Source organism: Anabrus simplex, chromosome 3, assembly GCF_040414725.1.
Source record: "Anabrus simplex isolate iqAnaSimp1 chromosome 3, ASM4041472v1, whole genome shotgun sequence".
Lineage (NCBI taxonomy): Eukaryota > Metazoa > Arthropoda > Insecta > Orthoptera > Tettigoniidae > Anabrus > Anabrus simplex.
The window spans coordinates 397,796,995-397,812,895 of record NC_090267.1 but is presented as its reverse complement, the minus strand read 5'-3'; the positions used below and the strand labels follow the sequence as shown (position 1 = coordinate 397,812,895).

At 38.1% G+C, this 15,901-nt stretch overlaps 1 protein-coding gene across 2 annotated transcripts in view; it reads right to left on the bottom strand.

The window, feature by feature from the left end:
- The window catches only part of LOC136867367 (uncharacterized), a 123,735-nt gene that overhangs the window by 28,383 nt on the left and 79,451 nt on the right, over positions 1 to 15,901 (bottom strand). The window contains exon 6 of one of the 2 annotated variants that reach the window (XM_067144544.2): positions 11,473 to 11,852. The exons of the other annotated variant lie outside the window; for it this stretch is intronic. Within the exon in view, the coding sequence (XP_067000645.2) occupies positions 11,473 to 11,852 (380 nt within the window). The remainder of the gene's footprint in view (positions 1 to 11,472; positions 11,853 to 15,901) is intronic. 2 annotated transcript variants of the gene reach the window in all.

Here is a 15,901-nt window from a genome sequence, read left to right as displayed (position 1 = left end):
GATTATTGCAATATTATAAAAGAATTAAAGATTGAGCAATATCATATCCTTGCATTATTTGACATAACAAACATGTATCCTAATATACTCACACAGAAAACCATAAAAATAATTGAGTCCAATTTAAAAAAAACTATAGTAATCTAAGCATCTTAGAAACAGAAGAATTTATAAAACTACTCGAATTCGCCATCAGCAACAACTATTTGAAATTCCATGATACTATTTATCAACACAAGGTCTACTGATGGGATCTCCTGCCTCGGGTATACTAGCTGAAATCTACATAGATCATTTGGAGCATCAATCAATCAGTAACATAGACAATATAATTTTCTGGTGCAGATTTGTGGATGACATTTTCGTTATTATCGACAATAGATTTACCAATCAAACCAACACATTGAATCAAATGAATACAATAGACTCACACATAAAATTCACTAAAGAAATAGAAAACAACCGTAGCCTAAACTATTTAGACATATCCATAACCAGACATGAAAGTCACTTATCTTACAAAATATATAGAAAACCCACACACACCTCTAATACAATCAAAATGGATTCTATTCATCCCAATATACACAAAAGAGCAGCATACTACAGCATGATACATAGAGCATTTAGCATACCATTAACAACAGAAGAATTAAACGGAGAATTACAACTAATTCATGAGATAGCCAAGCACAATGGATATAAGAAAGAAATGATTAACAAAATGATTCATAAAATAAAATTTCAACTCAAATCAAAACTAACTAAAACAGAAAAATCCAAGTAAGATTACGTACTATTTACTTTCAATAATACGCATATATATCCCACAACCAACGTTTTCAAAAAACACAACTTAAAAATACCATATAAAACTAGACACAATAGTGCCAATATCATACACAACACTGGAACAATCAACAGTAATAATAAATACAACCATTCAGGGGTATATCGTATAAAATGCGACAACTGTGACACCAGCTACATCAGACGTACTGGCAGGAACTTTCAAATCTGTTACAATGAACATCTAAATGCCATAAAACACAATCATTTTTCCTCCATAGGTCAACCAACACATTGAAGATTATAAACACAAATTCATAAATATCGAAAATGACATGCAAATACTGAATATAAACCCCAGTATAACAGAAGAATTTTATATCTCTTTAGATCAATACGCCAACCCTAATTTTAATATTGTAGTGATTACTTGGACTTAATTACTTGGACTCGGAAGACGGCGAGGAATTATATATATTTTATGGGTTAATTTGGCATTTATGCATTGGTTTGTCTCTCCTCGGTATGTGAATTTTGGAATTGTTTGATTTTCGTATGGCTTCAAGATTGTTTCTTTATCATGGGAAAAGTAAAGTAAAGATGTAAATTTTGGAAACATACTGTAGTGTACACGTGCCAGATCGGCATGGATATTTCCGGAAATTGCATCAATTTCGTAACTTCGCGATGCTTCTCAATGTTCTTGGTCAGCATTAATTTCTGGGCCCTAATTGGAGAAAATAAACTTAAATGTGATTGGTATGTGAAGGAAAAAGATCGGACGCTCATTGACTGTTGTAAGGTTTCCTAATTTCCGGAGAGAAGCGTTTTGCTAGAGCCTTGCTCTTCCTAGGCGTCTTTTCTGTTTCACCAGTGAAGGGAAAGGTTGCCTTCAAGGTAACGGGTCTCCTTGGCCCCTCCAACAGGTAAGCACTTAGTTGTTTTCCATTTTTCAGGTTATCTTCAAATGTAGTATCACGTTTAATTTCTTTTGCCGGAGCTTACCCGTGTTTTCCTTCAGCTTCCACATTTTATTAGAATGACTTAGCCTTTTCGGTAAGTCATGTCACATTTGTAAAGAGACAGTTCCCTTTGTTGATTTTGTAAATTAGATATTCGACGCCTTTTGATGTAATCATAATATGTAAATTTCACTCTGGGGCTGTCTCATTAATTCCGCTTCATCTTGGAGTATTCACCTTTAGGACGGGCACCCTTTCTCAGAAGTGTTTTTGAGGGGGCTACCTACTGAAGGTGCTCTGCACCAAGATTATATTTTAAACGTTGTTCTCTTTCTTACATGTACATCTTCATAATAGTGTAACGTTACCTTCCTTTTCTTTTTTTCTGACTGTTTCATGTGTTTTAAAAGTGTCGGCACGAACAGCGGAACGTTGTATGTGATGTTCCGGTATAAGATTAGATAACTAAATGCTACCCTCGGGGTAAATTGTAATTACTGCTGGATTTCTGTTTTCAAATTTTAATGGTGTATTTTGTTATTTATTTACGTTTTAATTTTCATCTAAATTTGTTAAGTAAAGTTTAGGATTATATTTGACTTCGTTTCTTCAGCATTGCCAATACCTTCCACCGCCTGGATATGGTTCCCAGCCGCTTCCCTGTTATCCTTTCTTAGCCATCATGTTGGTTATCCTGTTATTATTTACTGTGCTTAATATGCTTATAGTTTTAATTTCGTACATATTGTCATGTCTCGTGTTAGTGCCCAACTATGTGAATGCACAACGGTAACATTATTTATTATTCCTATTACTGGTAACCTTCCTTATTTGGAGGTTACAAATATAAACAAAATCACAGAAAAAACAAATATCATCTTTAATACAGTCATTCCCTCTTTAAAAAATGCTTATCTCAAGAGAATCAATAAGCAAAACCTGACACGCGCCAGAGAACCACTGGAAGACACGCCCAGCTCTAACCCTTCTCCTCAAGAGCCACTTCCCCTGCCCCTCTGCCCTTTCCCCTTACAGCAACCGGTGTTAGCCTGAGACGAACACGGAGCAGTACACAACGTGTTCCCAAACCACATACAACCTCAGGACTTCAATAGCAGTAAGTACACATATAGATTCTCTCACATGACTCAAAGACATTCCTTTTATATATTAGTATCACTCACATCTTATTATTATCTTTCACAGATAATCATTATACTCTCACACAACTACAAAAAGAGAAGGAGCCACCACTCTGGTTTAATGCCATACAACTTTACTTAATACACCACAGGACGTCATGTCTCATCTTTTAATGTAAACAACAGGATTTTATATATGGCAAGCTGTAATCTCTACAGTTCCGTCCAAGCCTCAACTAAATCTACACTACTTCAATGTTTTGCATTTTAGAGATGTAAAGTGTTTCTTATCCTTCATGTACATATGGTGGCAAAAATATTTTAAACAAGAAATTGGTATTTTAAAGTATGACACACATCATAATTCAAGCCATTGAGTTTTTAATATAATGTACAGTTATGGACAATAAGACTTAATTATAGTAGTCAAACTGAAGAATCAAGAAACAGTGCAAGCCATAAACTCAAACATTCACAAGCATGAAAGTGTTTTATGTATGTGTTGTTTTTATTTTATGCATACTTATAAGTTAGTTTCAAGTTCAGGAATATTCACTTCTCATAGATGTGCATTCACAAATGTCACATAGATAAATGATAACATATACTTAATCTCCAATTTAACGAATACCCTACTCATGAGTACAACCTGACATGTTATCATCACATGATATTCCTTTTTATGTATGGTAATGTTTGCAATTGCATGATGCGTTATATGTATATGTGTGTTCAGCTGAGGATGACCCGCTAGGATCGAAACTGGTCCGGTATTTTTAATAATAACAATAAACAAGTATTGATTAGGTGGAATTCTTCTCCTCTTTGTATTTGTGTGAATCATCAATACGGATATGAAGCTCATAGATTATGATATGTGTAGACTTTCGCAGGTTGAATGAGAAGACCGTTAGTGATGCCTAACCCATGCCTGACCTGAAAGACTCGCTGAAACAAGTAGGTGGGTCTAGGATTTTCAACACTCTGGATCTCAACTCCAGATACTGGCAAGTGAAGGTCAAGGAAAGTTCTAGACCACTGACCACCCTCATGACACTGAGAGGATTGTATCAGTTTGCAGCAATGCTCTTTGGATTGATGAGTGCTCCTGCCATCTTCATGCAACTGATGGATAAGGTATTATCAGGATATGTTGGAGATTTTTCCCAAGTGTATCTCGACGACATTTTAATTCACAGCAAGAATTTTCAAGAACACCTTGTACATATGAGGAAAGTGCTGGAATGACTGAAGATTCATGGACTGACCTGCCAACTGGAAAAGTGCTACTTCGCCCAGTCCCGCTTAGAATATCTTGGCCATGTCCTAACCTCTGAAGGCTTAAAAAGGCAACCAGAGAAGAATCGAGCTATTGAAGAAGCTGAGCGCGCGTGGACCAAGTGACAAGTACATCAGTTCCTTGGCTTGTGTGGATGGTATAGCAGCATTGTGCTACACTTTGAAGAGAAGGCAATACCACTCATGGATCTACTCCATAACAACTGCCCGTACTGATGGACCAGCAAGGAAGAGGCAGCATTCCAAGGCATTAAGGCTCCGATATGCAACACTCCCGGTCTAGCCCATCCCGACCTTCAACGGAAGATGTGCCTGCTGATGGACGCCAGCGACTCTGGCTTAGGAGAAGTGTTATTCCAGGAGAGGAATGACAGCTGAAGTGACATCATCGTGTATGCCAGCAGGAAACTATCTCCCACCGAACAACGCTACTGCACTGCCGAGAAGGAAGCCTTAGTCATGGTGTGGGCCATGGGCAAATTCAGAGGCTACGTGGCAGGAAGGAAGTTCCAGCTCTACACTGATGACGCCGCTCTCAAATGGTTGAACTCAGTCTCTGGCTCAAAATCTAAATTGATATGATGGGCTCTGTTAATCGCAGAATTTGATTTCGATGCGTGTCATGTCCCAGGACAGATGAACATAGGAGCAGATAGCTTATCTAGGCACCCAGCGATGGAACCTGAAGCTAGGAGCACCATTGTTGAGAGGGAGTTCCCACAAAAACACCAGAGTGAGCCTCAGGAACCTGTCCTTATGACCATCAAGAAGGAACTTGATCTGGGAGTGATCAAACAGTGGCAGGAACAAGAAAAGCCCTGTAGGATCATGACGCAGTGGATTAGGAGACAGAACACCGATAGTCGACTTGTCCCGAAGGAATTCAAAATGTGCTACAAGAACTTCCGGGTTGACGGAGGACTCTTGATGTACATGTCACACCTCTCCGACATGCCTGCAGTAGTGGTGATCCCCAGACAGCACACAACAGACATCCTCGAGAAGTTCCATGATAGCAATGAAACCGGACATCCAGGAGGCGAAGAGACATATCATTCTATCTGATGATGATTCTTCTGGGTCAACATGCGGAAAGACATCCTGGATTACGTGAAGGGGTGTTACATCTGTGCCTGCACCAAGGCGAGCAACAGGAAGGCAGATTCCAGCCAAAAAGGAAGACGGCCACAATGCCCGTGGGAGGCCATAGCCCTGGACTTGATGGGTCCTTACCCTAGAACACCATGGGGTAAAACAGGACTCCTAGTAATCAATGACCTCTTCACAAGATGGATTGAGGTCTTTCCAATACCTGTAGCCATGATGGGATGCATCACCAGCCTGCTACAAGACTAGGTATTCAGCCGCTATGGTTATCCACAGTGCATTCTGTCATACAATGGGAGTCAGTTCACGTTGAGGAAGTGGCAGCAAATGATGATGGAATGGGGTGTGGACCACTGGACCATCTCTATCTACAACTCAAGGACAAATCCAACAGAACAACAGAACCAGGGGCTGAAAAGGATGCTACAAGTCCACCTGACAGACAAAGAACATCAACTGTGGGACCGTCAGATACCACAGTAACTTTTTGCCCTGCGACAACACATCAACCATGACAGTGGCTATTTCCCAGCAGAGCCGTTTCTTCATCGACAGCTGTGCGGCACTGGAGATTGGTAGATTCATCCACTACCCACTTCGGGTCAAGATGATGCAGCTCTTTCCCTGGCAGAATGGCAGCAGCAGCAGCAGCAGCAAAATATCAAGGAGAAGCAAGCTTTGGCCGAGAAGAGATCCCTTACCCAGGCCAAGGCTCAAGGTCGAAGAGACCTAGATCTTCCTACCAGGCCAACAAGTACTGCCACATAACCACCCAATCAGTAATAACATTGGAGGGTTTCATGCAGGCCTCGCACCTAAGTGGGTTAGTCCCATCGAGGTGGATAAACATCTGGGCCATGGGGTCTACTTACTGAAGACCAACCCTCCTGTCAAGGTCCACACATCGGAGTTACGGCGAGTCACCCAACCACTGCGCATACAGAGTAACCCTGGAGAAGAGGCTACTAATGACACAGCACCATTTGTTCATCGTGAGGAGAACACATCGACTATCATCAAGGAAGAGGTCGGGAGCGAGGCAACCCCGACCCCCAACACGGCACATGCTGGTCAAGAGGAGGAGGGTACATCCAGCGACATCGAGGGAGAAAGAAGATTCAATCTACGTCCAAGGTAACGTCGACGAGTGTGACAAAGTATGGAAATTGTTTCAATTTATAGGGGGGATATATAGTGTAGCAAGAATATATATCTCGTGTTGACATGCAATAGTTGCAGTCTCTATACTGAAGTGTCAGCCAGTTGTTTTTACAATGGCGGCTTTGTTGATGTTCTCAGAGTGAAGTGTTTTTTTGTAGTACTGTGATTAAGGTTATGTAAATAGATGTGAATAAATAATTCTGTACCAACTGACAGCATCTCGTGTGCGTCTTTGTGGATACATAAACTGGCGACCGTGGCAGGACTATTAGAATCCATTGGAATCGAAAATGAAGAATGACCAGAGGACCATTGGATGTTTAAACAGTTAATTTCCTTGGCTAAAAACATCGAGGCCCAGTTAGGAAAACTTGAGGAGAACATCGAGACCCAGTTTGGAAAACTCAAGGGGAACATCGAAGCCCAGTTTGGAAAGCTCGAAGAGAGCAAATCGGGGCCCAGTTCAAGACTGGATTGACGTCAGAAGAAGGAGACGAATACCAGAACGCTGGACTTCATGGGCAGGAGATGGAAGTATGACATAGCCCACAGTCATGTTTGACCTGCGAGGAAATTGTGTGAGAGTTCAGCGGGCACAGCAATGTCCACCAACCAAGAGCCGATTACCGAGTCCAGCTGCAGGAGAGGACTCAGCGCACCGATAGAATGCCGCGGGTATTTGATGCCGAGACCGAACAACCAGACAATATGATGGTGAATGGGCTGTACCAGTATGACACCAAGAGCAAGGTGCTCGACGGCAGCAGTAAGTTCCACAGCACTGTGAACTGTTCAGGGAGGATGTTCAGCGTGGAGCAGAACTATGGGGCCCCAGGAAATGGAGGCAGCAATGGCAATGACTGAGCCAGTGGGGCCCCCTCTAGGAGATGGAGAACAAGTGGGGTCCGAACCAACAACCAACAAACAAGGGTGCCACCTGACAGAACACGAAGGTACAAATGAGGGGAAAGCCAGCGGAGCTTCGAATGCCATGCGAGGACCTGCGGATCACCATCACCAGGAATGAAGTCACCATCAACCGGACCCAGTGGATCCACCATGGGAAGGTGGTGATCCCGATAGAACCGCCGGGCTGCGAACTATGGACTTCAACAGCGCCAACAGGAGGGCTGTGTGAATGAGGTAGTCTGTGTATAGTTAAATGGTGAGGACCAAAAGAATGTGACAAAGTGTGGAAATTGTTTCAAGTATAGGGGGGGATATTGACGCAAGTGCGATAAACAGATATAACTTGAAAACAATATTCTCTCACCATGGGTACCTAATGCAAATATCAAGCTCAAATTATTATTATTATTATTATTATTATTATTATTATTATTATTATTATTATTATTATTATTTTATGATTGTGGTTATTTTTACTTGTAATATATAATTATGAAGTGTTTACATCAATTTAGTATTTGTATTATTGTTACATCATATATACATACGATACAATTGCGTTGTTTGTGAGGTTATGTCACGAAACATACACTGTATATAGACATTTATATCAGTTCAATTAATATAAGAACCTGTATATAATTCATTCTTACCTGTATATATAATTTGTAATCCATAACTGTGAAACACACTGTAACTTCCAGAATGGTAATAGGTAGACGAGAACGACTGAGAATATTCTGCACACTATGTCTATGTATAGAGTTTTCGAGAAGGTATTTCTTGTAATGTATCTTTCTGGAAGCCTGGCCAGGACATATATAAGAAGACGATCTTGACAGTGACCGGAGAGTTATTGGTTAAAGAGTTATTGTTTAGCAGGAGTTTCACTGGTGAACACGTGTTGTGGTTAACTGACATGTCGATGTAGGCAGTCGGTAGTCAAGGTTTCAACTGTGTTTCAAGGTTGTGATCTCCATGTGCAGCGATTGGCATTCTTTTTAAATGGCAGATTTGTGATGTGAATGTTTTGTTTGTGACAGCAGTGATTAAGGTTATGTGTGTGTTTAATTTGTAAATAGATGTGAATAAAAGTTGCACCAACTGACAGTATCTCATGTGTGTCTTTGTGGATACGTTAGCTGTCACTCACGTGTTTCAGAACCGTAGTAGTAGTGTGACATGTTGCAGCAGTGAAATCATCCACAGAAACAAGGAAACATAGAATGGGTTGCAAAGGTAAGGAGATGATACAGGGTGAAAGAAAATTGATTATAAGGCTACATAATCAATTAAAATCATTGAATGAGATAAGCCTGACTGTTAAGAGACCTTGTTCAACTGTTTACAATTCAATAGACAAATTCAGCAGGGACAAATCCAACCAAAACAGGCCAAGAATGGGATGACCTCAAATCTTCACACCATACTATAAGCATGTCATCCACTGACTTATCAAGAAAAGTCCCCTCTCAGTGCTCTAAAGATTGCAGCTGAACTATAGAACACCTGTATCCAAGTATCTGGGAGCATAGTGTGATGTGTTTGTGATCATGAATGGTACCATGGTCGAGTCAGTCAGAATAAGTTATGGGTGAATGAAATGTACAGCGAAAATGCGACTGGAATTCACTTTGAAATATTAGGATAGGTCTGAGGAATTTTGGAAAAAGTTGATATGGACTGATGAGAGTAGATTCAATGTGTTTGGTTCAGACACAAAGCCGAAGGTATGGAGGAAAGCGAATGCTGTACTAGAACCTCAGAAAATCTTTCCATCTGTTAAACATTGAGGTGGCTCTGAATGTGTGTGTGGGGCTGCATGAATGCGCTCAGTGTTGGGAAGCTGCACATTGTTAATGGTGTAATGGACCACAGAATGTACCTGAACATCATTAAACAAGGACTGCCAGCCAGTGCAGAAAAACTGGACCTTTATGCAAGATAATGACCCCAAGCATACTGCTCATAATGTCAAACTGTGACTGTTGTATAATACTCCCAGGCACCTGCACCCTCCACACCAATCCCTTGATATTAATCCCATGGATCATATATGGAGCCTTTTAAAGAAGAACATAAGAAAGATGGATATTAAAACCAAAGATGATCTCAAACATGCTTTGCTGGCTGAATGTGAACTAATAAAAGCTAAAGGATATTCAACAAAGTACCGGTACTGAAATATTGGTATTGTATGATGAAGTATGTGTATTTTGACAGGAATATTTAATGTCTGAATTCTTTTGATGCAGAGAAAGGAGCCTTTATTTCTTTACTTGTTGTTTCTAATAATATTTATGCTCTCCTTATTCTTGTCAGTGCTTCATGAAGGTATAAGTGCCTGATATTTTGTACGATTGTGTATTCACGTTTACATATGTATTATGCCACTCTATGAGTAAATGGCCTAAGAAGCTTACTTTGTCTGGATACTTTCGGTTCTCTCTGTGTGTAAGTGTTTATGTTGATGCAAATTAGGTTATGTGTAATATAATTGAAAACAATTTTTCATATACTATAGGCTAGACTGAGATGGTTTGGACATGTAAAAAGAATGGGAAAGGAATGGGTAGCAAGAAGGGAATTGGAAAGAGAGGTTAAGGGAAAGAGACCAGTTGGAAGACTGAGAAGAAGGTGGATGGATCAGATTTGGAAGGACATTAGAAAAGCTGGATTGGATGTGGTGGAAGTAATGGAGCAGGAAAAGTGGAAGGACAGAAAGGAGTGGAGGAGGCTTGTTAACCACACCCGGGCAACTGGAGTGGGACATTGATGATGATCATGATGATAGGCTAGGTGATGTATATAGTTTTAATTATGTGTATTTAACTCATATATTATTGGTTAGGCTATGTTTATCACTTGTAAATATCTGTCATGTATTCTAAGTTCTTGAGGTAAATTCTAGTTGTGTGTAAACTTGAGAACTGTGGAATGACGTTGCATCATGCTTATCACTTGTAAATAATCTTCCGTGTATTCTAAGTTGCCTGGGAAACTTCCAGTTGTATGTATGGTCTAAGATTCTATGGAACCTTGATGTATCAAGGACATCTGTATAGTATTCTAGGTGTTTCTGGATAAGCCTTAGGTAATACACTGTAATGACAAACTTGTTTGAAGATAATTCTAGAACAGGAAATTGCCAAAGACTTCTGGGTGTTAAATGTAGAACCTTCAGGTATCTTGTATTAAATAATATGTTGTAAGAAACCAGAATTATCCAGAATCATAGCCAGAATATAGTTTACATAAAAATTGTTGAAGTTCAGTCAGTAGTAGTTGAAAATCAAAGAGGAAGTTGTTGCTGTTATGTGTATTTGGAATTCTGTGACTTCAGTTGATGTTATTATATAGCAAATTGAATAGTTCAGTTATTTTGATACTGCCGGATAGATCAATTGCAAATTATTGTGTACATATTTATATGTGTTATCATATTGTATTTGTGTTAATTAATATATATATGATATATATATATATGTCTGTAGTCATCGATAGTATGGTAGTGATTTTTAATTACTACATTATTGTATGTATGTATGTATGTATGTATGTATGTATGTATGTATGTATGTATGTATGTATGTATGTATGTATGTACGTGAATATGTATACTACATATTCTAGGGCCACAGAACATCTTCTTTTAATACATTGTACGACATATCAGTTGACTTACTTCTTAGGATTTTCTTTGGTTAAATCTGGGTCAATTGGCATATTATAGCTATGTTATTAGACTAGGTTTGAGATGTATCAGTGAGAAAAAAATATGAGTAGCCAAGTTCAGGTGTGAGTAGAATTAAAAAGAAGTTGCCGAACAGAATTTGCATACAACATTAATTTGTGTTCTAAAACAAAGGGCAGGAAAGTAAGGCACTGATGTTTGAAGCCACATAACCAAATAATCTGAGGGTGTAAGCTCAGAACCATTAAAATAACTTGGGTATACACTATTGTATGATATAAGTATAGTTAAAAATTAAAATTCAAAGAAATCAGTGTGCTCATACTGGACAATATGTTCCTCAATTTCAAAATCAGAATTAAACAAACTAAAAAAGAATGATATACATGGATTTCTTTTTAAAACTTACCCTTATTTATACAGTTTCTTTTAATTTCTTCTGTAGTATTATCATAACTGGTATTAATTATCTGTTGATTTCTAAATGATTCAGGGAGCCAGCCATTTGGAATTACTAAACTGTTTGGAAGTAAATTGCTCTCAGAAGATGTTTGACAATATATTGCATTAGAGGTGCTGATATAGTTCGGACTTGAGGATTGCTCCGTGCTGAATTTTTTCATAAAATTTCGGTGAAGAGGCATTTTACTTCTGGGAGACATTACAACCTGTTTATCATCTTTGCAGTCTGAATTATTTTGTTCAGTATCCATATGATTTTCATCAGTACTAAGTTTGCAGAAATTGGCTGCAAAATCTTTGTCTGGAATGTTGCTAATAGCTGTAATTCTGAAATTGTGTGATTAATTAGAAGCCATGCTTTTCAGTATCAATACATTAACAGAATGTTCATGATAAAACTTCCCATTCAAATGAACACAGTTTATAATCTGAACAAAAATGTTAAGTTATGAGAGCTGAAATAAAATATATTAAACACAGGATGATCTTGTCCAATCAAGTTGACATCCTCTAATTTTTCCAATCAGAATTAAATTTAAAGAAACACAATGGAAAACTGCATATTTTATATTTTTGACAAGTTTATGAATTGCAAATTTCATAACTTACAACCATCTAACCTCCTAACACATAAAACAAGTTTATTCACAAATGAAGCCTTATTTTAAACATGTGTACAACAGGAGGAAGGAAGCAGAAGGGATTCATATCAAAGCAACAGTCAATAACAGGGAAGCATCAAGACCATGATATAAAATAACTACCAGTGTCCAATAAAAGCAAAGAAAGTCTCAACAACTCCAGACAATTTTTACAAGGCCTAATTGGCAATCTGAATACAAAGTTATCAAATTCTAATCACATTTTTAAGGACTGTGAAGTATACCAAATATTGTGACATAAACTGCAGTGAACTTGTTCTGTTTGGTGATGATAGAACTGAATAACTTTGCAATCATCATCATCATCATCATCAAAGGTGGGTAGAGTATAAGAAAAACGTAATTAGGCTGAATTACAGTTACCTAGGCCTAGGATATATTTTACTCAGTTACAATTACAAATTACTTTTCCAACAAGCAATGAGTAAAATTACAATATTACAATTACTTCACAGAATGCCAGTGCTCAGGAAATCACAAACATTTTCACATGGGGCTGGATTTATACCAAAATTTGTAACAAAAAAGATATTACTTTATTTTGTACGTATTTTGTAGCCTAGAGCCATTAAGTGGCTATCATCACTAAAATTGAGACTAAATATGATACCTTGAAACTTTAAAAATGACTTGTTTCCATCATTTTTATTTTAATAATTTAATGTTATTTGTTTTACGTCCCACTAACTACTCTTTTACGGTTTTCGGAGACACCGAGGTGCCGGAATTTAGTCCCGCAGGAGTTCTTTTATGTGCCAGTAAATCTACCGACATGAGGCTGATGTATTTGAGCACCTTCAAATACCCCACTGGACTGAGCCAGGATCTAACCTGCCAAGTTGGGGTCAGAAGGCCAGCGCCTTAACCGTCTGAGCCACTCAGCCCGGCATTTATTTTATTTTAGTTACTGTCTTATCATATTTCAAATCATTTACTTTACAAAATACTAATTGGTTCTTAAAATGGGGATACTTGGTATATATTTGCATTTGCTGCAAGGATGCTTAATGGGGACACTTCAAGGAATATCTGTGTTTAATGTTAAGAACATCCCCAGTAGTGATGGATATTGAAGGATACCTTTGATGTAATTGGAAATTCTGGAGAATTAAGAATGTACCTCAGCCAGCATTGGTGAAGCTACTGATTCTGCTATAGATGAAATGAGAAAGTTTTCTTCATTATGACTTAAATTCTTCCAGTTCCAGCTTCCATCGATAATTGATTACTAGAATGTAATGATTACAGTTTTACTCCAAGAAGTAAATTATGAGTAAAAATAACGATTACAAGTAAAAATTACAAACAAAAAAATTATTACAAGTAGTAAGATTACTTTTATTCAGTTACTTCCCAACTCTGATCTTCATCATCATCATCATCATCTGTGGATTCATCCAGGAGGTCATGAAGGATTTGTGTGAACAATATGCCTCCATCTGTTTCTGTCTTTGTAAACTTCTCTCATTACATGCTCCAATATCTCTCCCATTTTTGTTGGATCTTCTTTAATTTGGTACAACCATCTCCTTCTCGGATGTTCAAATGGTCTTTTCCAAGGCACAGTCCTCTCCAAGTACTTTCTAGGAATCTGCATCTCCTACATTTGCTTTACAGGGTCAAGTCATTTCATCCGCACAGCTCCCCATTGTCGATTTCACCTGGATGTCTCTACTGATGTAATCATTCCTGATTCTGTCAGTTCTTGCCTTCTGCATTGCTGATCTAAGAAACCCTATTTTATATGCTTGTAATTTAATAATGTCTTGTGTATTTAATATACTTTCCAAGTTGTATGTCATGGCTGGCAGAAGGTATGAGTTGGAAATTATCTGTTTTGTGAACTGCCTTGTCCCAGACTACATTTTGCACTTGGTAGAAGTTTGATGGTTTGGACAAGCTGTTTTGTACAGTGTATAATCCTTGTATAAAAGTTATACACCGTTTATTAGTAAGACGGTTGTAGTTTAAGACTCCCATTATTGGATATTACATTCCAAGACAGCTAAAGATTTTCACATATTCTGTTCTCTCTCCCTCTTCATTATGACTTAAATTCTTCCAGTTCCAGCTTCCATCGATAATTGATTACTAGAATGTAATGAGTGGATGTTCTACTCGTTTTCATTGCCTCAACGTTTTGCTTGCTTACAGTTAACTTATACTCCTCTAACTTGCTTTCCCAACAATCCAATATTCTCAGTACTTCCTGCTCTGTCTTTTTTTCATCATCATCAAAAACAAATGCATTCAAATCTCCAGCATCCACAACTTTAATTTCCTTGATAATGATATCCATGAGTGTTATGAAGAGTAGTGAGGACAGTGAAGTGCCTTACTGCACTCTTCACTTTGTTCAAAACCATTTCTGCTTGCCATTTCTCACTTGTACATTGCTCTCACAATTTCCTACAACATGAATCTTCTGAATGAGAGATTCTGGAACCAATAGTTTGTCTAGGTTGAGCCATATTTTATTCTCAGCATGATGTCGCAAGCATTTTCTACATACAAAACAACAACAAACATGACAATTAGGTCTTTCCATTTTAATAAGTATTTTTCCATATCTGTCTTATGGCTAAGACAACATCTATCGTCCCTCTGTTTCGTCTGACACCTGTGGCGATCCTTGTGTTTATTGAGTCGAAAACAAATAGCTATTCCTACGAAAAAAGGGAAAGGATGACATACACTAAAAGCGTGTAAATAGTGCCACACAACAAGCAGAGCGAAGGGAAGCGTGGTGTAAGATATTTGTGGCGTCGAATTATTGAGACCGAAGAATCATGAGCAGTAAAGGTAAGATAGCAAGACCTCAACTGAGTAGTGTACAAATAATATTTGGGCCCTATTTTCCCAGAGGATTTCTGCAGTAGGTACACGTAGTATAATGAGAGGGAATGAAAAAATGAGAACTCCCAAAATAACAGGTTTCAATAACAGATATATTGTAACGACAACAGAATGGAAACAAGAAGCATTAATACAGCAACGAGTAAAAATAGATATCTTTGGCTTACACAGGTACTGAAAATAGTTATAATAATGGTTATCAAGTTAAATTTCCAAGGACTAGATTTGGACAGGTTTTTACATAAATTGGAGTCATTCACACTAAAGTACCAAAACTTTGAAAAGGCATACTCAATCTTTCACAAATAGAAAGGAACATTCTGGAAATTAATATAAGTGCAAGTAAAAACAATGTCTAATCCCCCAAGGTCAACCAGGCTTGCTTCAAATAAGAAAGATGACAGAACATTTCAAAGACCAGAGAAATTACACTATTTGATTCGCAGATCACAATTTCACAGTGATTAGTTTTAAAATCTTCATAATAAAAGGTAGAAAGAAAGAAATGGGGAAAGGACAAGGGAAAACATGAGAAAGAGAAAAATATGTTAGGAAGCGAAACAAGGAGGATGAAAATACAAGTAGGGATCAGGCTGCATAGTCCCAGTTGGAAATAATAACGTTGATTACACCACACGCAAAGTTCAAAGTCACTGATAAGGTTGGCAGTCCACCACTCCCTTCTTACACACTCGGAGAAGAAGTCTCAGAACGAAAATTTGTGCACCATAATAGTATTTAGACGTTGAGTCCTGAAGGGACTAGAGTTCAGAATCAAATAGTAGTAAAGCCTCTCAAGGCAAGGAAAAAGCAAGTATTGAAAACATAATGCAAAATACTAGTCTGCTCACCCGGTCT